The sequence below is a fragment of the Nerophis lumbriciformis genome, linkage group LG15, assembly GCF_033978685.3.
Source record: "Nerophis lumbriciformis linkage group LG15, RoL_Nlum_v2.1, whole genome shotgun sequence".
NCBI classification, from domain to species: domain Eukaryota; kingdom Metazoa; phylum Chordata; class Actinopteri; order Syngnathiformes; family Syngnathidae; genus Nerophis; species Nerophis lumbriciformis.
In genome coordinates, this window is record NC_084562.2 from 19,408,385 (window position 1) to 19,431,580 (window position 23,196).

Here is a 23,196-nt window from a genome sequence, read left to right on the forward strand (position 1 = left end):
AAATATAACTGAAGTGTGTGATATAATTTCTGTGTTTTAGGCAATGCTTAAGCTAGAGTGGAACCTCCACCAAGACTTTTTTATTTAAGGGCAAAGTACACAAAGGATCACACTGATCAATTGATGCCAGCATGTTGCCCTGTGGTCATATGAATATTTAGTCATGTGTGTTTTTTCCCCTGATAAATAGTAGAATTCTCTTGTGTGTACAGGGAAAAGAAAAAAGAAAGGGTCACATAAATATTTAAATATGGAGGAGAGGAAGGTGAAACAGCTTTATCTCAAAAATAGAGGTTCCTTGTATTACAACAGGGGGTTAAATGAAGCATTAAAAAAATATAATTTTGAACTGACTGCTATGATGATATGACGTACAGTATCTACAGCGATATTGGCTGTTGAGAATCGGTTTTGAAAATCACTGGAAGAGGTCACACACAGAAATGTCAATCGCCCTTTAGTGGTCACACCTAGCATGTGAAGCTCTGCTGATACAACAAGGCACTTTCAGCAGACGTTTTTGCCCAGAGGCTAACCAGGACAGTATAAGGCAACCTTTGATTACAAGCAAGTCCGTCAAAAAGCACAACTTGCTTGCATAACAAAAAACGGTACAAGGAGAAGGGACAAATTTCACATTGGCGAGTGAGTGACTGCTCTTGAGGATTCCAGGGTCCACTAGCAAAATCCAGCAATGGAAGAAGTTGCCAAGATAATAAAGAAGTATTTTGGCTAAACTCGGAGAGATGTGGCAAATGTTCCAGGAGAACCTTAAGAAAATCCTTTTGTGCAGTGAAGGGAAGCTGGACATCACTAGGAATGTGACTAACTAGGGGTGCTCAAAAAACAATTAATATCCAAATCACGATTTTAATTAATTTCTATTCTAAATCGATGCATAATTTCCAATAGATAACATTATTTAAACATTTAACATTCAACAACTATAAATTGCATCATTATTATTGATACTGTTGCTTTTATACATTTCTGTTTTTCCTTTTTTAGGGCCCGCATGGCCCATTGTAAAAGGAATCCCAACGGGAGTCCTTTTGCAATGGGACATAAGGACCTATTGAAATTGTAAGGTTTTATTATTTTTCTTCTTTCTTTTTTCTTCCGCCGCCTCTTTGAGCTGTAATTTGACCCACTTAACATGCTTCAAAACTCACCATATTTGACCCACACATCAGGACCTGCGAAAATTGCCTTTTAATAAAAAAACCGAACCCAAAAACTCAAAATTGCGCTCTAGCGCCCCCTAGGAAGAAAGAAAAACTCAGCTGCCTGTAACTCCCACTAGAAAGGTCGGAGAGACATGAAACTATGTAGGTCTGACTTACACCAACATTTTATAATTGTACATTTTTGGGCAAAAATCAACAGGAAGTTGGCAATTCCCCCTTCAAGACAAAAAAGTACTAAAAACAGTCACTTTTGCCTCTTTGAGCTGTAATTTGACCCCCTTAACATGCTTCATAACTCACCAAACTTAACACAGACATCAGGACTGGCAAAAATTGCGATCTAATGAAAAAACCGAACCCCAAATCTAAAAATTGTGCTCTACCACAATTTTTTAATAAAACGCAGAAAAAACTGCTCCTCGGAAGAAAAAAATGACAAAACTGCCTGTAACTCCCACTGGAAAAGTCGGAGAGACATGAAACAAAAACCTCTATGTAGGTCTCACTTAGACCTACATTTCATAAATTGACAACCCCCAGCAAAAATCAACAGGAAGTTTGCTATTCCCCCTTCAAAACAAATTTTTTGTAAAAACCGGTCACCTTCCTTCAAAAACGAACTCCTCTGAGCGCGTTTCTCGTTTCGCCTTCAAACTAACACAGGAGAGAGATTGAACCCTTGTGATTACAATGACAGAAGCGCTTTTTTTTTATAACTGCTCTGGTTTTGATTTTATGACCCTTCAAAGACCCGCTGCGCTGATGCAGCTGCGCTGCTGTTTTTTTAAGATGGCTGCTTAAAAGCAGGAAGCACCAACGTGCCCACACAATGCAGACAAGGTAGGTACACTAGACAAAAGTCTTGGGACACTTCAGACTAAAAGTAGACAAAAGTATTGGGACACTTATGACTATCACTGGACAAAAGTATTGGGACAGTTAGGACTAGCACCTGCCAAATACGCGGGCCCGACCAACGCTGCTTGCAGCTTTAATTTAGTATTGTATTTGTTCAGGTACTATTTGAAGACCTTTGGTGAATTGTCTCATTAATAAAAGCCTCAACCCTGGGTTATGGTGTTAAGGTTGCTTTCCAGGCAGGAAAACAACTATTGATGCCTAACGCAGTTTTAAAAAACGCATTCACTAATTGTAATATGTAGCGGATATAAAGTTGTCCTTACTTCTGTGTGGAGAGACTATACGATAATAGGTTTTGACAAACAAATGTATCTTTAGCCATCTATGAGTAATCCTAGGATAAGGATACAATACTGGATCTTACCTTTGTGCAAACTATTAGCACTGGAATGCCCAGGTTGTGTGTGAGTGTATTGTCTCCAAGTGGTAGCACAACTGCCTCATCCTCCCCTGCTGTCATGGTCCGTCTCTGCGGAGAGGCCGGGGCGCCGTCCTCTGGTTCTGCGTACTCCTGGAACGCTTTCACCACTAACACACAGACCAGGGAAAGAATTTGTGAACATATTACTGAAAGATCTAGTCCACAATGGAAAATGTAAAACGATGGTGCAAAAAAACCTGAAGGTTTCATTAGACAGGCCATGATGGTCTTCATATGCAAGTGCATTATCTGGCTGAACCATGCTGAAGGACAAACTAAAAGGTGTCCATCTTTGTGGATGTTAAGATTTTCTTTATATTATTTGCAAACATTTGTGCATTTCTTGTTTAGTTAAAACAAACATGACCAAGCAGTGCACCCCTAAGTGTCTCTGCATCACTAAAATAGACTATTTTCAGGTGAAGTCACTACAAATCTCAACTCCTTTGCATGATAACTTCATTTTCAGGGTTTTTGGAAAAGTGCTAGCAAACTATTAAGTTTTGAGATCAAATTGATACTGCATATTAATACGGTACATATTGCAGCCTCCTGCGATAAAGATAAATATCACAATATATTATTGGGCAAATGTGTAAACAGTATTGGTCAATTTTCAAGATCATTCGAGTATTAATTTTTTTTATAACAAACTATGATTGGCTCGGATTTAAATTATTAGTTTTTTGCTCTTAAAGTCCTCCTGTGTCCACGCCCTTCCGCATTTTTTGCGTTTGTAAATAAAAACAAAAAAAAAGACAAAAAAAAGATTTTGTGGTAGTGCAAAATGAAGTGAATTATATTTATATAGCGCTTTTCTCTAGTGACTCAAAGCGCCTTACATTGTGAAACCCAATATCTAAGTTACATTTTTAAACCAGTGTGGGTGGCGCTGAGAGCAGGTGGGTAAAGTGCCTTGCCCAAGGACACAACGGCAGTGACTAGGATGGCAGAAGCAGGGATCGAACCTAGAACCCTCAAGTTGCTGGCACGGTCACTCTACCAACCGAGCTATACCGTAAATGTAAAATCTTGTTTACATTCAAAAGCTCCAGCTTAGCAGTTAGCATGGCTTATTGTATCCTCCCACGGTGTGTAATGTAGCATTTTTAGCCATTCCTCGTCCTCCAGTGATAATGATACATGTAGGAAAGGTACTTTATTTGGTGAGGACTGCTGACTTACAAGCGGCTTTGCACCGTGGAGGGACGTTAGCTGCTAGCTCATTTATCGCTGTCAAATTTGCGAAACACAGCTAGAATATGTCAACATATGACGATAGTATTAAAATCCCTATCTGACAAATCTGCACGATTTATATCATACTTTATATCATCTATATGGCACAGCCCATGCAAAACCATACACAGAAATATGGGACCCTTGTTTTGCAATTCCTGTTGGTAAAGACCTTTAAGTGTGTGTGTGTGTGTGTGTGTGTGTGTGTGTGTGTGTGTGTGTGTGTGTGTTTAAATGCAGGAAGCTTTGGCCTACTTCCTTAGGACCTTGGGAATGTAGCAAGGGAGAGGCCACAACATCAGATTAACTTGCACTTTGGAGCCAATCCTTGATTTTAAGTTGGGATTTAGTATATGGGGCAACATCTATGAAGGATGCCTCCTTGGTACTTGAGAACATTTATAGGAACATTTGTAGGAATATTTTACAAAACACAACCATTTGCTGTTAACGTTGATAAGCGGGAAAGTGTAAACATGCATTGATCAATTTCCTTGCCTTGACCCTCACAGTCTCCAAGGCAGAAGAGCTGTTATACACATACTAGAGATGTAATGGTAAACGCTATAATGATAAACCGCGGGAAAATTCCCAACGGTTAGTAATACCGTCTAAATTTTTAATTACCTAAAAAACGTCATTTATTAATGCATTTTGGGCAACACTGCTTACTTCTTGGAAACAAAATCACAGCAGTGCCGGCACATGCGCAGTAGCGTCGGCTGGCTTAAAAAAACATGGCGGACAAACTACACAGACTTTGCTCCGGAGATTTCCCCTCGGAGTAACCAGAGACAAGCGCTTGGTTTAACTTAATTTTCCATCGCTTCATTTCCGTAGAGTCTGGGCGTGCGTTTAAGAGCGCACTGCTGTTTTTAGATGGAGACAGGTGTGGACAATATTGGACCGAGACGCATCTGTCCCACACTAAAAGTATACAGTGAAGGACAAAACTATTTGACGTTGCTTTTTTATTTTCTCATCACAGCGTCCATCAGCTGTGACAGGGTTGATAACGTGAAGAAAATATGCAGCAGGCGATGTGTTGGGAACGTTGCCACAACTTGTTTAAGTCTGTAGTTTGTTTACTGAGATGCTCACTTGTCCTTTATTTAACTGCAAACTGTATCAGTGTTCAAATAACATCAATACTAGCTATAATGTTTTATCACCTCATCGAACTGAATGCAGGCTGTGAAGGTTGTGTATTAGCTGTTTATTTCTGTTGGCCAAACTGTTGCACTGAACCAGTAGGAGGCATTTTTACAAAAGAAGAATGTTTGTTTATTAGACTCCATCTTTATTAGCCAAACTGCTTTGAGTTTTATATTGATATTAAAAAGTAAAAACCATGTTTTTTTACATTACTTGTTTTTTCAGGTCACAAAAGGTATTACTTTATTTCATGTGACACAATTAACTGTACACAATAAAACATTACCAAATAATGTTTTATTGTGTATAGTTAATTCCTATACAACATATTTCTGTTCAAATTTGTAATGGATCTGTCCCGATACAGCATCGTACATTACAAACTCAAAAGCCATTAAGCTGTTGACGCTATCTAGCTTACGGCTAATGCCGTAGCATTGCGATGAGTTCCTACAATAGAAAAAGAGTTTGCTCTTAAAATATCAATGTTGCTTCTATTTGGTTATTATACAGGTTGCGGAACATAAATGATGTATTGTTGATGGTTTTTTAATGTTTTTTCTCATTGATTCAGAGGCAGAAGGCATTGCTCCCGTTGATTGCATTGCTAGCCACCTAGAACGAGACCATTTTTTAAAGTTATAATGCCAAAAAAAACAAAAAACTTTTGTCTTCTTGTTTCTCATAAGAATTGTGAACAATAGGCAAAATTCCAAAAGAAGTGCAGTTACCCTTCAAGCACAGAATCTTATATTCAGCCATGTAAATAAGCCATTCCGAATTTCGCTAGACCTACAATGCAATGCGTTTTCACGTCACACTTTCAAACCCTATATCATAAAGATGACTTGCTTCAATCATGTTTTGCTCTACAAAACCCAAAACCAGTGAAGTTGGTACGTTGTGTAAATCGTAAATAAAAACAGAATACCTTGATTTGTAAAACCTTTTCAATTTATATTCAATTGAATATACTGCAAAGACAAGATATTTAATGTTTGAACTGAGAAATTTTATTTTATTTTACAAATAATCATTAAGTTAGAATTTAATGGCAGCAACACATTGCAAAAAAGTTGGCACAGGGGCATTTTTACCACTGTGTTACATGGCCTTTCCTTTTAACAACACTTTGGGAAATGAGGAGGTCAATTTTTGAAGCTTTTCAGGTGGAATTATTTCCCATTCTTGCTTGATGTACAGCTTTAAGTTGTTCAACAGTCCGGGGTCTACGTCGTCGTATTTTACGCTTCATAATGCGCCACACATTTTCAATGGGAGACAGGTCTGGACTACAGGCAGGCAAGTCTAGTACCTGCACTCTTTTACTACGAAGCCACGCTGTTGTAACACGTGCAAAATGTGGCTTGGCATTGTCTTGCTGAAATAAGCAGGGGCGTCCATGAAGAACACCTTGCTTGGATGGCAACATTAGTTGCTCCGAAACCTGTATGTACCTTTCAACATTAATGATGCCTTCACAGATGTGTAAGTTACCCATGCCTTGGGCACTAATACACCCCCATACCATCACAGATACTGGCTTTTGAATTTTGCACCTAGAACAATCCGGATGGTTCTTCTCCTCTTTGGTACGGAGGACACGACGTCCACAGTTTCCAAAAACAACTTGAAATGTGAACTCGTCAGACCACAGAACACTTTTCCACTTTGCATCAGTCCATCTTAGATGAGCTCGGACGCAGCAAAGCCGGCGTCGTTTCTGGGTGTTGTTGATAAATGGCTTTGGCTTTGCACAGTAGAGTTTTAACTTGCTCTTACAGATGTAGCGACAAACTGTAGTTACTAACAGTTGTTTTCTGAAGTGTTCCTGAGCCCATGTGGTGATATCCTTTACACACTAATGTTGGTTTTTGATGCAGTGCGGCCTGAGGAATCGAAGGTGTCGGGCATTCAATGTTGGTTTACTGCTTACGTGCAGTGATTTCTCCAGATTCTCTGAACCTTTTGATGATATTACAGACCGTAGATAGTCAAATCCCTAAATTCCATGCAATAGCTGGTTGAGAAATGTTGTTCTTAATCTGTTGGACAATTTGCTCCCGCATTTGTTCACAAAGTGGTAACCCTCGCCCCATCGTTTGTGAATGACTGAGCATTTCATGGAAGCTGCTTTTATACCCAATCATGGCACCCACCTGTGGTATGTTCCAAATAAGTGTTCCTCAACTTTGTCAGTCTTTTTTGCCACTTGTGCCAGCTTTTTTGAAACATGTTGCAGGCATCAAATTCCAAATGAGCTAATATTTGCAAAAAATAACAAAAGTTAATAGTTCGAACGTTGAGTATCTTGTCTTCTGCAGTCTATTCAATTGAAAATTGGTTGAAAAGGATTTGCAAATCATTGTATTCTGTTTTTATTTACGATTTACACAACGTGCCAACTTCACTGGTTTTGGGTATAATGATATTTCCTTGGAGCTTTCAACTATTAGGTTTCCTTTGAATCTAGTCAAAATAAAATTCCTGGAGATGTCATTCCTTAGGTTTCATTGCTTAACATTGTGGCAGAAAATGTCCACAGTATTTTTTTTCTGTAATTTTAGGGCTGGTCTTGTAATTTAACTCCAGCATCCACTTCCAGAAGAACAGTCAGCTCACACACTAAAATCAGGACAGACAAATGTTGCTGTTGGGAGGGGTCGGAGAACCATGATGCAAGAGTGCTGCAAGATCCCTTAGATTGGAGCCACTCCCACAAACTTCCAGCCTGTCTCGCTCATACACATCTACTGTGTAATCTGAATCGGTCTCACTAGAAATCATGGGTGTCATGCTGGATTCTGGAAAACAATGATGTGAATGATCTCAGCGTTGTTGAAATATACAGACAAGTTGATGCGAACTACATCAGACTGCCGGGAAAATAAGCACTAAGAGTACTTTAGAACAATATGAAAACAAATGATCATGTACAAAGAATAGTATGTTACTATGCTCTTTTGCATGTGTACAAAACGTGTAATGTGCTTTTCTCTTTTAGATCACAGGTCTGTAGAAAGAATGAGTATCGTTATTAGGTATGGGCCAGTATGAGATTCTGACCGCATAATAACCTTACGCAAAGATGCCATATTTCACGTTATAGTATTGGAATTACGGCTCTAAAATGTGTTATTTTGAACTGTTGTCATTGAAAAGAAAAATACATTTTCAGTTAAATATGTTTAAACAATAGAACTGGGGTCTCTAAACTTGTTCTACTAAGGGCTGCATACTAAAAAGACGTAGGGGCCGTTTTGATATCAGTGTTTCCCACACATTCATTTATTTGTGGCGGCCCGCCACGAAAGAATTACGTCCGCCACAAATGGATTTTTCGGCTTTTGACTCGCTCGCCCGCTCATAAAAGCAATGAGACTGTCTGTGAATGTTGCTTGTAGTTACACCTCCGGTGCAGTAGGTGGCGGTAGCCTACTATGCATTGTAACTCCGCCAATAGCACTTAATTCACCTGGTGGGCCAGAAGAAGAAGAAGAAGAAGAAGAAGACGAAGAAGAGGGACGGACGGGATCAAAATACTCGCCGGCTACTTTTCATAATGATGGCGCTTCCTACGTTTCTACCTCAAACGTCCAAAAGCTGCAGAAAGCCTTGATCCAGGATGCCATGGGGAAAAAAACTTAAATGGTGCCTTTTGGCGATAGTTAGCAGCTTGGTGGCTCATAGCCGGCTAGCTAACGCTTGCTAGCGTGGTAGCATTGCTTCATTTTTACAGGTGTTATAGGTAGATAAGTTAAAGTTAAAGTACCAATGATTGTCACACACACACTAGGTGTGGCGAGATTATTCTCTGCATTTGACCCATCACCCTTGATCACCCCCTGGGAGGTGAGGGGAGCAGTGGGCAGCAGCGGTGGCCGCGCCCGGGAATCATTTTGGTGATTTAACCCCCAATTCCAACCCTTGATGCTGAGTGCCAAGCAGGGAGGTAATGGGTCCCATTTTTATAGTCTTTGGTATGACTCACTGATGGTGAGCAGCCCGACGCTGCTTCATTAACACCGCCGCGGTTTGACTCGTGGCTCGGGGCAGACGCACGTAGTAACAGTCACGTGTTTTCATACCGACGAGCTAACGTGTCCAAGTTATAACCCTGTTGTCAATAAACACACATGGACTGAAGCTAAATTGTCTACTGCAGCATGTGAATGCAATGAAAAGAATAAAATCTGAGCCAACCAGCTGTTAAAATGTTGTCCAGGTTAATGTTTTGGCCATTAAAGGCCCTTCATTTCAAGATTTCAACTGTGATCGGGCTTTAAACAGGTGGCTGACCTGTTCAGATGAGTGTAACTGTTACTGGTCAAATAATGTGAAATAGCATTTAATTTTACATGTATGCAATGCCATTTAAATGTAATTATAGATAATAATAATAATAATAATAAATACTGTGTAGTGTTGTAAATAGTCAACGGGAAGAATTTTAGTAAGATATAAGCCATGAGCACTACACAGCCAGAAAAAAACCTAGGCAGGACAAGTAAAAAATATTGGGGCAAGTAGATTTGAGAAGTCGGGCAAGTAGAAAAAAAGCTTAACGTTGAACCCTGCATGTGTTGAGCTGCTGCCGCTTAAGGTTAGACGGCACTGTACATAGAGCGGTTCTGCTCGTTAGTAATAAATTCTAATGTTGGATGTTCACTCCTTCACACAGATGAGTATAGAAAATATTTTCAACGGCCGAAAAGGGCTCGACTTGGAGAGGAGGTAGGCCTACAGTCTGGACCACAGGTGCGACCTGTTCAGCAGGAGGAGGAGGAGGAGGAGGTTGACTGACTGTGGCAGGACACCTCTGCCTCTGTTTCACTTCATGTTGCTGGTAAATAATATGGTTGTAGTAGTAGGCTAAAGTTAAATTATTTAGTATTCACTAATTAAAGGGGCAGAGCTTTAAGAGACATTTTAGCTTTTATATTTTATAAGATATATTTTTTGTAAGAACCACAATTAATAAATATATTTCAGTGAATCACTAATTGTTCAAATCTGTATATAAATATGTACATAAAATGTTGTAATTATATTCCAACTCCGCGTTTTTCTTGGTCATCGCCGCTGCCGCCGCCACCCCCCGCCCCCAGACCACACCACCACAAATAGATGCCTGTCCTGTGGGAAACACTGGATATGTTGTTTTTTTTTTCAAAAATATGTATGTATGACAGCACTTTGTGTCAGATTATATATTTTTGTTTACATGTTACTGTGGTCCAAAAAACTCGAGTTGCGTGCCAGACTTTCAACGCCCTTGTAATGGAGCATGAGGAAAGTGGAAAATCTATATAGAAAGAAGTAATTTTTTGTTATCTATTTGAAATAGATACAAAATATTTTTTTCACAACAAATAAAGTGCAGTTTTTAATTGTTGCTAAACTTGAGACTCTAGTCACATTTTAATTGTTTTCTTTTAAAACAAGAAAAACAATACAAATAAACACAATCATTAAGTGTTCAATGACTTTTACAGTTTAAAGGTATCACACTAATAACTACAGTATTATCACACCAAACTAAATCCACTTTAATGCAGACTCAGTGGGACCCCTCCCCTTGTTTACCTGCAATGAATTGCATGCGATGATGGAAGAAGCAGTATAGTGTGATGGGCGGAAATGGGGATTCTTTCAAAATAAGATACCAACAAGATTTTTTTTTTAATCCTACTCCACGTTAGGGATGTATGGGAGTCGCTTTATTCCGCCTGTAAAGCGCTCTTAAATACACCCAAACAGCTCTATCAGTGTTCCATATACATGCTGTAAATATATATGCAATGTAGTAACAGGCACATTCATACTAACATTTAATATTTACGTATTTTGCTCATTTTAAGCATACAGCGGTGTATTAATTTTACAGACGAATCACAACATTCACTTTTCCCTTCCTTCAACAATAACACTACTAATCATGGCAAACTTCATGAGGGTCAACGATTACTTTGGGACAAATGATGACTCAGAACCTTGGATTTTTAGGGCTGAATATAAGGAGGATGAGCTAAAAGTTTTAGAAGCTGTGTGCTAAACAGATCCAGCTTTAGTGAAACACTAAGCATCATGTAGGAGTATTGCTAAGTACTAAACAAGAAATACAAAATACAAACATAATAAAATAATCACTTACTGTACTACGTCTGCTCTCACTGGGATGCCGACTAGTGAGATGTGTATATCTTTCCGTTTAAATGAAGAATTAATCATAAACTTCAATGATGAGAAAATGGTGCCGCAAACTAGCGTATTTTCGTGTATTTCTCGCCATCTCCAGGTCTAAGATGGATGTAAAAGTTGACCACCTTCTCGGTTTATGCCAACAACCTTCTACTATCCAGGTGAGAGACATGATTTATAATCTAGAATTAACTTCTACCAGCCCAGAGGCGATGCAGCAGCTCACCATCCAGCTTAAGCTAGTTAGCTCTCTGTGATCACGGCACGGCTAAAAGTAGTTTGTCTGCATTAGCGCTTATAATAACAATATTTCTAATACTTGGTAGATAATCAGGTCACGGGATGTAAATGGAGTATTGTAGGAGATTTTTGGTTGTTTTTAGAGGGCTTTGTGGGTGCAAAAAGAGTACTCCGTTAGCTGTACTTGACGTAATTTACGACTTAAAATGCGGGAAAAAAAGATAAAGGATTTTGTTTTACAGAGGGATTGTGAATGACAAGCAGTTCACCTTTGACTGCAATGCAGTTTTATAAGTCAGCCTCAAGCATGTTCCGTTAAATCATAGTTCCACACCACATGCTCTTAGCAAGTTGTGATGTTATCAATCATGCTTGTGCTAAACTAATGTCAAAATATGTGGACAATAACCTACTTTTGTAGAGTGAAAGGACTAAATAGTTTTTTTGGATTGTATTTCTGGTAGATGTAATATAATTTTATTGCCTATTTTGTGCTGCCTCATAAAAAACAAACCAACACAAATAGCAGGCAAGCACAGGCTGAACTAACATGTAGAAAAAGCCTCATCTGTTCTGAACACAAGAGAAGTCTTGGTGACATAGACGTGACCACATCTAAATTTAACTACGGAACATCATCTGTGTGTCGCATTCATCTATCTGGACAACTTGCCCAGGGCCAGGACACCCTGCTGAGGATCACGGGCCTCTGACAATGACCTAGAACCATTGCGATACATGTAATATTACATAATACTGACATCCAAGCTCTAATGCAGGGGTCCTCAACTCAAATAGACCCAAATACAGAACATTTCCTCATGCAAGGGTTAATAACTTCCTTATAACCAACGCAAAGAACTGTGGGTAGGCAACATGGAATCAACATCGACATGGCACATTTGAATGGTATATGCATCGTGATCAGGATTTAAATCCTATCTGATCGAATCGCTAATTGATGAAGCGGTATCTTAAATGTATCGGCTTGATTAATTTCACATATCTTTCCATTAATTGAACCAGAGATGCCTATGCCCATTGAACACTGACCGTGGATATGATGTCACCAAATGAGGCGTAAGTGCAAGTTAAAACTCTACTATGCAAAGCGAAAGCCATTTCAGAAACGCTGTCTGCTTCGCTGGGTCTGAGCTCATCTAAGATGGACTGATGCAAAGTGGAAAAGTGTTCTGTGGTCTGACGTGTTCACATTTCAAGTTGTTTTTTGGAAACTGTGGACGTTGTGTACTCCGGACCAAAGAGGAAAAGAACCATCCGGACTGGTATAGGCACAAAGTTCAAAAGCCAGCATCTGTGACGGTAAGGGGGTGTATTAGTGCTAAGGCTGAAACGACGCGTCGACGTAGTCGACGTCATCGGTTACGTAAATACGTCGACGCAGTTTTTGTGCGTCGATGCGTCGCATATTTACGTCACACTACCGTCATGGCGGAGCGCAAAGCAGACGATGCGAGCGGTGCGAGCGAGGGGAAAAAAGCACGCCAAAAGTCGTCAAAAGTGTGGGAGTATTTCAATAAACGGCCTAATAATGTTGTAGCGGCGAACAGCTGTCTCGTCAGCTGAAGCGCGAGCTCGCAACCGTGGCTGCTGAGCAACCAGCCAAACCCCACTTAATAAAATTATATTTTATCTTAGAGCACATCCGCATCCCTATTCACCTAGGCAACCCCAGGAAATGTATACAGGTAAAAGCCAGTAAATTAGAATATTTTGAAAAACTTGATTTATTTCAGTAATTGCATTCAAAAGGTGTAACTTGTACCGTATTTTCCGCACTATAAGGCGCACCTAAAAACCACAATTTTTCTCAAAAGCTGACAGTGCGCCTAATAACCCGGTGCGCTTTATTACGATTCATTTTCATAAAGTTTCGGTCTCGCAACTTCGGTAAACAGCCGCCATCTTTTTTCCCGGTAGAACAGGAAGCGCTTCTTCTTCTACGCAAGCAACCGCCAAGGAAAGCACTCGCCCCCATAGAACAGGAAGCGCTTCACCCGCCCCCATAGAACAGGAAGCGCTTCACCCGCCCCCGGAAGAAGAAGAAAAAACGCGCGGATATCACCGTACGTTTCATTTCCTGTTTACATCTGTAAAGACCACAAAATGGCTCCTACAAAACGATCCGGTTCATAAAAAGACGCAATCTCTCCATCCGCACACGGATTACTACCGTATTTCACAGCAACTGAACCGCACTGTGGAACGGGAGCACGTACGGTGAATATTCGCTCCACAGGGAATGAGAAGTCATCCTTCACTGTGGTTCTAGCTTGCCATGCTAACTTCCACCCATCCAAAAGAGACCTTTCCAGCCGGCGTCATCATAAAAGCTAACTCGAAGGGATGGATGGATGAAGAAAAGATGAGCGAGTGGTTAAGGGAAGTTTACGCGAAGAGGCCGGGTGGCTTTTTTCACACAGCTCCGAAGGCGAACACACCTTCACTAAGACGGGCAGATAGCGCATACGCCAACATCTGCCAGTGGATCGTAAATGCCTGGGCAGATAGTTTCGGTCACAACTGTGGTCCGACCTTTCCGGAAGGCAGGATTCACAGAACTGCTGGACAACAGTGACACTGACTCCGGTGACTTCTACGAGACGGAACCGGCCATTTTGGATCCCGTATTCGCCCAACTTTTCAATTCGGACACCGAAGACGAAGAATTCGAAGGATTTACGAATGAAGAATAACTTCAGAAGGTGAGCGCTATGTTTATTTTGTGTGTTGTGACATTAACGTTCGAGCAACATTATGTTGCTATTGTTCTACACCATTTTGAATTTTACTATGTTTGTGATTGCACATTTGCGTACATTTTGGGACAGAGTTGTTAGAACGCTGGTTTTCAATATATTATTAAAGTTTGACTGAACTATCTGACTGTTTTTTTGACATTCACTTTAGCGCAGCGTTTTTTTGACATTCACTTTAGCGCAGCGTAGGCGCGGCTTTTAGTCCGGGGCGGCTTATTGGTGGACAAAATTATGAAATATGTAATTCATAGAAGGTGCGGCTAATAATCCGGTGCGCCTTATAGTGCGGAAAATACGGTACATTATATTTATTCATTGCACACAGACTGATGCATTCAAATGTTTATTTCATTTAATTTTGATGATTTGAAGTGGCAACAAATGAAAATCCAAAATTCCGTGTGTCACAAAATTAGAATATTACTTAAGGCTAATACAAAAAAGGGATTTTTAGAAATGTTGGCCAACTGAAAAGTATGAAAATGAAAAATATGAGCATGTACAATACTCAATACTTGGTTGGAGCTCCTTTTGCCTCAATTACTGCGTTAATGCGGCGTGGCATGGCGTCGATGAGTTTCTGGCACTGCTCAGGTGTTATGAGAGCCCAGGTTGCTCTGATAGTGGCCTTCAACTCTTCTGCGTTTTTGGGTCTGGCATTCTGCATCTTCCTTTTCACAATACCCCACAGATTTTCTATGGGGCTAAGGTCAGGGGAGTTGGCGGGCCAATTTAGAACAGAAATACCATGGTCCGTAAACCAGGCACGGGTAGATTTTGCGCTGTGTGCAGGCGCCAAGTCCTGTTGGAACTTGAAATCTCCATCTCCATAGAGCAGGTCAGCAGCAGGAAGCATGAAGTGCTCTAAAACTTGCTGGTAGACGGCTGCGTTGACCCTGGATCTCAGGAAACAGAGTGGACCGACACCAGCAGATGACATGGCACCCCAAACCATCACTGATGGTGGAAACTTTACACTAGACTTCAGGCAACGTGGATCCTGTGCCTCTCCTGTCTTCCTCCAGACTCTGGGACCTCGATTTCCAAAGGAAATGCAAAATGTGCATGGTTGGGTGATGGTTTGGGGTGCCATGTCATCTGCTGGTGTCGGTCCACTCTGTTTCCTGAGATCCAGGGTCAACGCAGCCGTCTACCAGCAAGTTTTAGATGAAATAAACATTTGAATGCATCAGTCTGTGTGCAATGAATAAATATAATGTATAAGTTACACCTTTTGAATGCAATTACTGAAATAAATCAAGTTTTTCCAAATATTCTAATTTACTGGCTTTTACCTGTATAATCCGGCATTATTTCGGCCAGTCGGCTTATATGATCAGAACCGATCAGTTTACGTTCACGCGCAGGTATAACGCGGCGCGCTCCCGTCTCATCTGCTGGTGCGCGAGCCCGGTAATTAGACCGCTGTGTCAAATCAAGGAGTATAAAAGACGCCAGCGCAGAGTGGAAAAAGGTTTAGTTCGTTACAGAAAACCCAGAGTTGTGCCAAAAGTGTACCAAAACCAATAGCTGAACGGACAGCCGGTAAGATTGCACTTTAGTTGTCTTTGTGGGTGTGGCGCACCTGTTGCGCTGGTGAGATGTTTTGTGTAACTGTTGTTTAGTAAGGAAGTGTTGATATTCTTTGCTTAGTTTGATAAATGTTGGAGCAGTTTGCTTCATCAGGAGGGTGAAGTCGCTCAACTTAAAGTGTTGGATTTAACTGTGTTGGATCATTGGCTGCTGGTGAAGGCATAGAAAAAGGGGCATTTTTCTACCAGTAGACAGCGTTTAAGATTGAGTGTTTCACTGCTAATTTAATAATATATTTATATTGAATATGGATTTTAAATATGTATCTAAATAGGTGGTTAATTGGTTAGGTATTTATGTATTTGCATATTGGGTTTTCTGCTGCATTTATCTATTGTGTTTCTGGGTTTAAATGTATTTTATATGTATCTTGGTGCGTTTATGTTGAGACAATTTATTTAAAATCTGTTTTAACTTAAAGGGAAAAGATGTGTCCATTTTCTTGCACTTGTTTAATGGTTAAGAGTTTGATAGCCTAATTAATAATTGTAAATTATGGGATTGATAATTGATTGATTTTTTACAGCATGTTAATCTTGTGGTGTTTTGTCCTTAAAGGTTTTTCACCTACTAAAGAAGCTAAAGGCTACTAAAGAAGCTAAAGGCTACTAAAGTCTACTGACACTGCTAAAGACTGCTAAAAAGACTAAAGAAGAAAAAAGAAGCTGTTTCTTCGTTGGAAAAACTGTTGCAAACTAAAGGAAAATAAAAGGAAAAAGTAACTACGGTCTGGTCTTTTGAGTGAAATCCAGAAGCCACATTTAGCATTGGTACATCCCTTCAAGTGTGGGATAAGCACAGCGAAAAAAGCAAAACACTTGACAGTTGTTGTATGCACACTGTGTTGAGCGGAAATGGCCTATCATAGCAGCACAACGGCTATGAACGAACATTTGACAAGAAAACACCCGACAGCGTTCTTGCCATCACCATCAACTAGTCAATCGTCCGCGTGAGTATACGTTGTCATCATTACACAAAAACATGAATGTGTCATTTGTATCTGCGTTGTAAATTCATAAACTAAAACACCGTTTCGCTCTGAGAGGCGCGTTTGGCGTGCCTGTTCAGTGTTTACAAAGACGCTAACGTTAATTAGTTGTGCAAATACCTTTTACAACATTAACAGTTACATATACTATGTACAAACGAACAATTAACTTTCACTTTAATCATACTAACATTGTTGTGTTATTAAGCAAAATAAGCAATACTTTTACTTTTGTTGAAATGTTTACACTGTTACAGAATATTTCGTTTTGCACTTTTTTGTATTGGATGTTTATCTTTATTTTTGTACATTTTAAAGCAAAATAAGCAATACTTTTACTTTTGAAATGCTTATACTATTGCAGAATATTAAGATTTGCACTGGATATTTACTTTTATATTTGCACATTAAAAAGCAAATAAGCTACTTTTAATTTTGTTAAATTTTAAAAGTTTTAAATGTTTACATTGTTACAGAATATTTTGTCATGTTGTTGTCAATGTTGACTGAGTGGCCATACCTTTTTTTTTTGTAAATAAGTCATGCCTTTTGAAAAAACTGGCCTAAATTTATTTTTTCATCTTCATTTTAAATACAAAAATAATCGGTAAAAGGAAAAATAATCTATAGATTAATCGGAAAAATAATCTATAGATTAACCGATTAATCGAAAAAATAATCTATAGATTAATCGATAGAAAAATAATCGTTAGCTGCAGCCTTAATTAGTGCCCAAGGAATGTGTAACTTACACATCTGTGAAGGCACCATTAATGCTGAAAGGTATATACAGGTTTTAGAGCAACATAGGTTGCCATCCAAACAACCTTATCATGGACGCCCCTGCTTATTTCAGCAAGATTATGCCAAGCCACATTCTGCACGTGTTACAACAGCGTGGCTTCATAGTAAAAGAGTGCGGGTACTAGACTGGCTTGCCTGTATTCCAGACCTGTCTCCCATTGAAAATGTGTGGCGCAATATGAAGCCTAAAATACCACCGGACTCTGGACGGTTGAACAACTTAAGCTGTACATCAAGCAAGAATGGGAAATAATTCCGCCTGAAAAGCTTCATAAATTGGTCTCCTCAGTTCCCAAAGGTTTACTGAGTGTTGTTAAAAGGAAAGGCCATGTAACACAGTGGTAAAAATTGCCCCTGTGCCAACATTTTTGCAATGTGTTGCCGCCATTAAATTCTAAGTTAATGATTATTTGCAAAAAAAAGAGCAGTTGGAACATTAAATATCTTGTTTTTGCAGTCTAGTCAATTGAAAATAAGTTGAAAAAGATTTGCAAATCATTGTATTCTGTTTTTATTTACGAATTACACAACATGCCAACGTCACTGGTTTTGGGATTTGTATATTAGGGATGGGTTAAATTATCAATTTGATCGATAGCTTTACATTTTTAGCAATATCCATTCACAGGGCATCATATTGATTACCATGGCCGTGATACCCAGCCCTATCATCTAAACACATTTTTGAATGTGGTTTATTTTAGGTCACCACCTTGTAGAGAAGGTTAGAAGAAGATACCTGTTGAGCAGCATCAAACCATGTACACGTTTGAAAACCATCAGGAAGTAGTATTGAAAGTATGCATGACATGTACACATGAGAAAATAACTTGTGTTGTGTTTGTGTTTCAAAGCACAAACCTTATACTCATAAAATGCTGACAGGACATAAGCAGTGTATTCCACATTCAACGCAATCCAGTGGAGGATGTGTAAGACGACAAAGCAAACACCATTAGAAGAAGTCAGCCATTACTCACTCTTCAGCTCCATTTCTCTCATGTCCTCGGGAGGGATCTTCAGTTTGTCCACGTGGTCCCGTAGGACGCTAGCCCACTTCTGCAGAGACTCCATAATGGTCCAGGGTCGCGACATGTCCGCCACAAACACGGCGAGGCAGTCAGGTAGGGACTGAGCAGAGATGGAAAACTTGAGCAGGCCTTTGTGGTACAGGTCCCCGTCCAGGATCCACACATTGCATTGTGTAAAGTCTGCAACAGAAAAATGATCAGCAAGTACAATTTTTGTACGTAAACTGTAGTAAATTATAGTTATAAACAGGGAACTAACCATCCCGGTCTTCATCATGGACATTTAAGTATTGATATTCCAGTCCTCGTCCTCTTTTGTTGTGTTCGGCTCCATGAAGCTTGGACAGAAGTGAAGTTTTCCCTGATCCGTCCTCCCCTTGAAAGACACCATAGTCATCAGCTACAACATTTTATGGTCAATGAAGTCAACACAAATGTATTTGTTGACTAAAACACCATGGTCATATTGCCATATACCAATATTATATTATTATTATTATATAATACAATATAATATATATATATATATATATACACATATATAGGCAGCACGGTGGAGGAGGGGTTAGTGCGTCTGCCTCACAATACGAAGGTCCTGAGTAGTCCTGGGTTCAATCCCGGGCTCGGGATCTTTCTGTGTGGAGTTTGCATGTTCTCCCCGTGACTGCGTGGGTTCCCTCCGGGTACTCCGGCTTCCTCCCACCTCCAAAGACATGCACCTGGGGATAGGTTGATTGGCAACACTAAATTGGCCCTAGTGTGTGAATGTGAATGTTGTCTGTCTATCTGTGTTGGCCCTGTGATGAGGTAGCGACTTGTCCAGGGTGTACCCGCCTTCCGCCCGATTGTAGCTGAGATAGGCTCCAGCACTACATTAGAGGGCCGCTTGAAACAGTAAATAATTAATGAATTTGCCTATGAATTAAAAAAAATTTTTATATATACGTATATATATATATATATATATATATACATACACATACATACACAGCACTCCCCGCGATCCCAAAGGGAATAGGCGGTAGAAAATGGATGGATGGAGATATATATATATATATATATATATATATATATATATATATATATATATATATACACACATACACACACACATACATACATACATATATATATATTAGTGATGGGTCCGGCAACACCGATGCATCGGCGCATGCGTCGAGCTCATAGAGCAAAACCCTGTGTCGGTGCGCGTACCGCTTTTAGAAAGTCACGTGACCGATCATGAGCTGTCTCGGTCACGTGACCGATACGCGAACTGTGTCGCACTGACGCCTCCTCTGTGCCCTGTGAGCGGGTCTTTTCTACAGCCGGAGAAATAATAATTAAGAAGAGAAATCGTCTAAAATTTAATACGTTGGAAAAACTTTTTTTTAATGAAAATGTGTAAAAAAAAAAAAAAGCATCCTCATTCACAACACGTTCTCTTAGATTTCCATGTTATGACACATGTTCACATTATTTATTGACTATCTAAAAAAGATAAAAAATACATTTTTATTTAAATGAAGACATGAAATAATCCTAAATGAAATACAATGACTTGGTTTGTATTATTGTATATACTAGGTCATAAAATCAGTGTCAGTTGAGTCGGTCCATAGGGATTTTTAATGTCCAGCAGATGTCAGTATTTAGTGACATAGTATTGACACAGTATCAATACAGTTTTGCAATGTGTCGAAACGCTTCATGACGCCTCATCAACCCATCACTAATATATACATACATACATACTAGAGATGCGCGGTTTGTGGGCACAACCGCGGAGTCCGCGGATTATCCGCGGATCGGGCGGATGAAATTTAAAAAAATTAGATTTTATCCGCGGGTCGGGTGGTTGAAATAAAAAAAAATTAGATTTTAAATAGATTCAGGCGGGTGGCAGTTAAACCAATTCGGAAATATATATACATAGTTAAATGTTGTTACCCACATACGAAAAACGAGCAGGCACCTGCTGCATATGCCACAACAGAAGAAAAAAAAAAAAAGAGATGGACACTTTTACGGAGCGGAGAAGGGACGCCTCGCCGGGGTCCGGGACCGAGGCCCCTTCCCCCGAGAGGGCCCCACCGGGAGCCGTAGCTGAGGCGATCCGCGAGAAGGGCCCGACGCACGTCCAGGGTCACCACCGCGCCGACACCCCGCCTCGTCCGCCTTCGCCGCGGCCGGCGTCACGCGCAGCAGGTAAGCAGCTTACCTGCCCGCCACCCCCGTGGCCGGGGGCTCGTAACAGGGGTCACTCCGCGCGCTCCGCCCGCGCAGCTTACCTGCCCGCCACCCCTGTTGCCGGGGGCGCGTAACAGGGGTCACTCCGCGCGCAGTGCGCTCACGAAAGGGGTGGGGCTCACCCTGGTTGATATAGACAACAGGACGGTGGCCATGGAAGTCGGAACCCGCTAAGGAGTGTGTAACAACCCACCTGCCGAATCAACTAGCCCTGAAAATGGATGGCGCTGGAGCGTCGGGCCCATACCCGGCCGTCGCCGGCAGCGAGACGCGCTTGGAGGTGCGCTCAGCGCGGCTCCCATATGATTGCGCACTGGTGTGAATCTGGGTCGTGACAGCGTGGCACGCGAATGTCTGTCCTGCATTGGATCAGTCTCCTTTCTTTAACAGGCAAAAGCTTTATAACCTCACTAATGCCATCGGGTGGATGGCGGATGGTTGACGACTTTCTGATGCGGTTGCGGATGAAATAATTGCCTATCCGCGCATCTCTAATACATACATATATACACACACACACACACACACACACACACACACACACACACACACACACACACACACACACACACACACACACATCAAAACATTTTTTTATTTAAATTTATAGGCAAATTCTTTAATTATTTACTGTTTCAAGCGGCCCTCTAATGGCAGCCATGACTGCGGTGTGGCCCTCAATGAAAACAAGTTCGAGTGGGACTGGCCAAAGTTAAGTCGGAGAAAATGCAGTCCTTCGTAAAATGATTTAATGTTTCTCTCCGGCTTCGGTACCGGCCCCTGCACCGGTGGTTGGGGACCACTGGTCTAAAGTGTTCCACTCCCTGCAGGGTTGACAACCACAAAACAATGCAAGCGCTGCAAAAAAAAATAAAAAAAAATCTCTGCCGTCCACACTGGCGTTTTTCATAAACACTTACCAAACACCAGAATGTTTTTTCCTGAAGGCAATTTAGAACTGGAACGGGTAGAAACTTCACTCAATATCGAGGTCCTGGAACACAAGAGTTGCATTGATAAGTCTGACTATAAAAAAAAAACATGTCTAGTATTATATAACTCTACAAGTGATACAGGACATGTTTTAGGGGCAGTTGTCAAAACTCCACAAGCTGATGGTGACGTCATCTTTCCTGACTGTTTAGTTTGACTATTTACAAAATAGTAAGAGTTGATATTGTTGTTTTTTCTTGCATTGTGGTTAAATAAGTTAGGTTGGAGGTTCATGTTAGCCTCTTGTACACTAAAGTGACAGCGGTTAGCTTAGCCGTGACTTCACAAACAGCCGGAAAAACAACTTATAATAGTCGAAGCTCTCGGAATTTTCTTTGCGTTTAAAAAAAAAAAAAGTCGGTATAATTAGAAATGTACCAAGTAGGACGTTTACAGAAGTGTGAAATAGGCAGCTGTCATAAGGAACGTTAGCAAACGCCCAGGCTCAGCTTGTGCTAATGCTAATGCTACTGCTAATACTAGCCGGGCCGGTGTTTGCTGAGCGGCAACATGGCGGCTGTACATTTCCCCCTCCAAACACCGCTAAAAAAGAAGAGCTAAACTTGCCAGAGGTCCAGTCCTTCCTCCTCCTCGTTGTTGTCGCCCGCCCCGGTTACGTCCGGGAGTTGCTTGTCCAAAACGGGAGCCATCTTCTCTCTGTTTGCGAGCACAAAGGCGAAGGCCCTGCTGCTGCTGCTTGGCCACCACTAGCACCGCCCTTAGTCCGAGTGGCCACGGGTACGTTTCATTCTTTGGCACACACTTCACCGCATGGGCGGGGACAGCGGTCGACGGTATTAAGTGGACTGTGGGCGGCCGGGATGGAAGGAAAAAACGTCTTGTCATGTGACCATAACAAGCGCAATATATTAAAGTGAATATAATACAAATTAACAATATATACATTATTATTAGGGGTGTGGGAAAAAATCGATTCAAATTCAAATTGCAATTCAGTATCGATTCTAATTTTTCAAAAATCGATTTATTTTTTATTTTTATTTTATTTTTTATATATATATATTTTTATTTATTTATTTATTTATTAATCAATCCAACAAAACAATACAAAGCAATACCATAACAATGCAATCCAATTCCAAAACCAAACCCGACCCAGCAACACTCAGAACAGTAATAAACAGAGCAATTGAGAGGAGACACAAACACGACACAGAACAATCCAAAAGTAGTGAAACAAAAATGAGTATTATCAACAACAGTATCAATATTAGTAACAATTTCAACATAGCAGTGATTAAAAATCCCTCATTGACATTATCATTAGACATTTATAAAAAAAATAAAAATAAAAATAAAAATGAACAATTGTGTCACAGTGGCTTACACTTGCATCGCATCCCATAAGCTTGACAACACACTGTGTCAA

At 40.4% G+C, this 23,196-nt stretch overlaps 1 protein-coding gene across 2 annotated transcripts in view; it reads right to left on the reverse strand.

Moving 5' to 3' along the window:
- dync1li2 (dynein, cytoplasmic 1, light intermediate chain 2) overlaps nt 1-22,586 on the reverse strand; it is a 42,391-nt gene extending 19,805 nt beyond the window's left edge. Inside the window, exons 1-5 of one of the 2 annotated variants that reach the window (XM_061974756.2) lie at nt 22,374-22,586; nt 21,734-21,807; nt 18,823-18,939; nt 18,513-18,743; nt 2,473-2,636 (exon numbers count right to left, since the gene is read on the reverse strand). In XM_061974756.2, coding sequence (XP_061830740.1) covers nt 2,473-2,636; nt 18,513-18,743; nt 18,823-18,939; nt 21,734-21,807; nt 22,374-22,456 — 669 coding nt within the window. In that variant the 5' untranslated portion in view covers nt 22,457-22,586. The remainder of the gene's footprint in view (nt 1-2,472; nt 2,637-18,512; nt 18,744-18,822; nt 18,940-21,733; nt 21,808-22,373) is intronic. The other variant, XM_061974755.2, reaches the window with a different exon arrangement.
- Between the last annotated feature and the right edge of the window lie 610 nt (nt 22,587-23,196).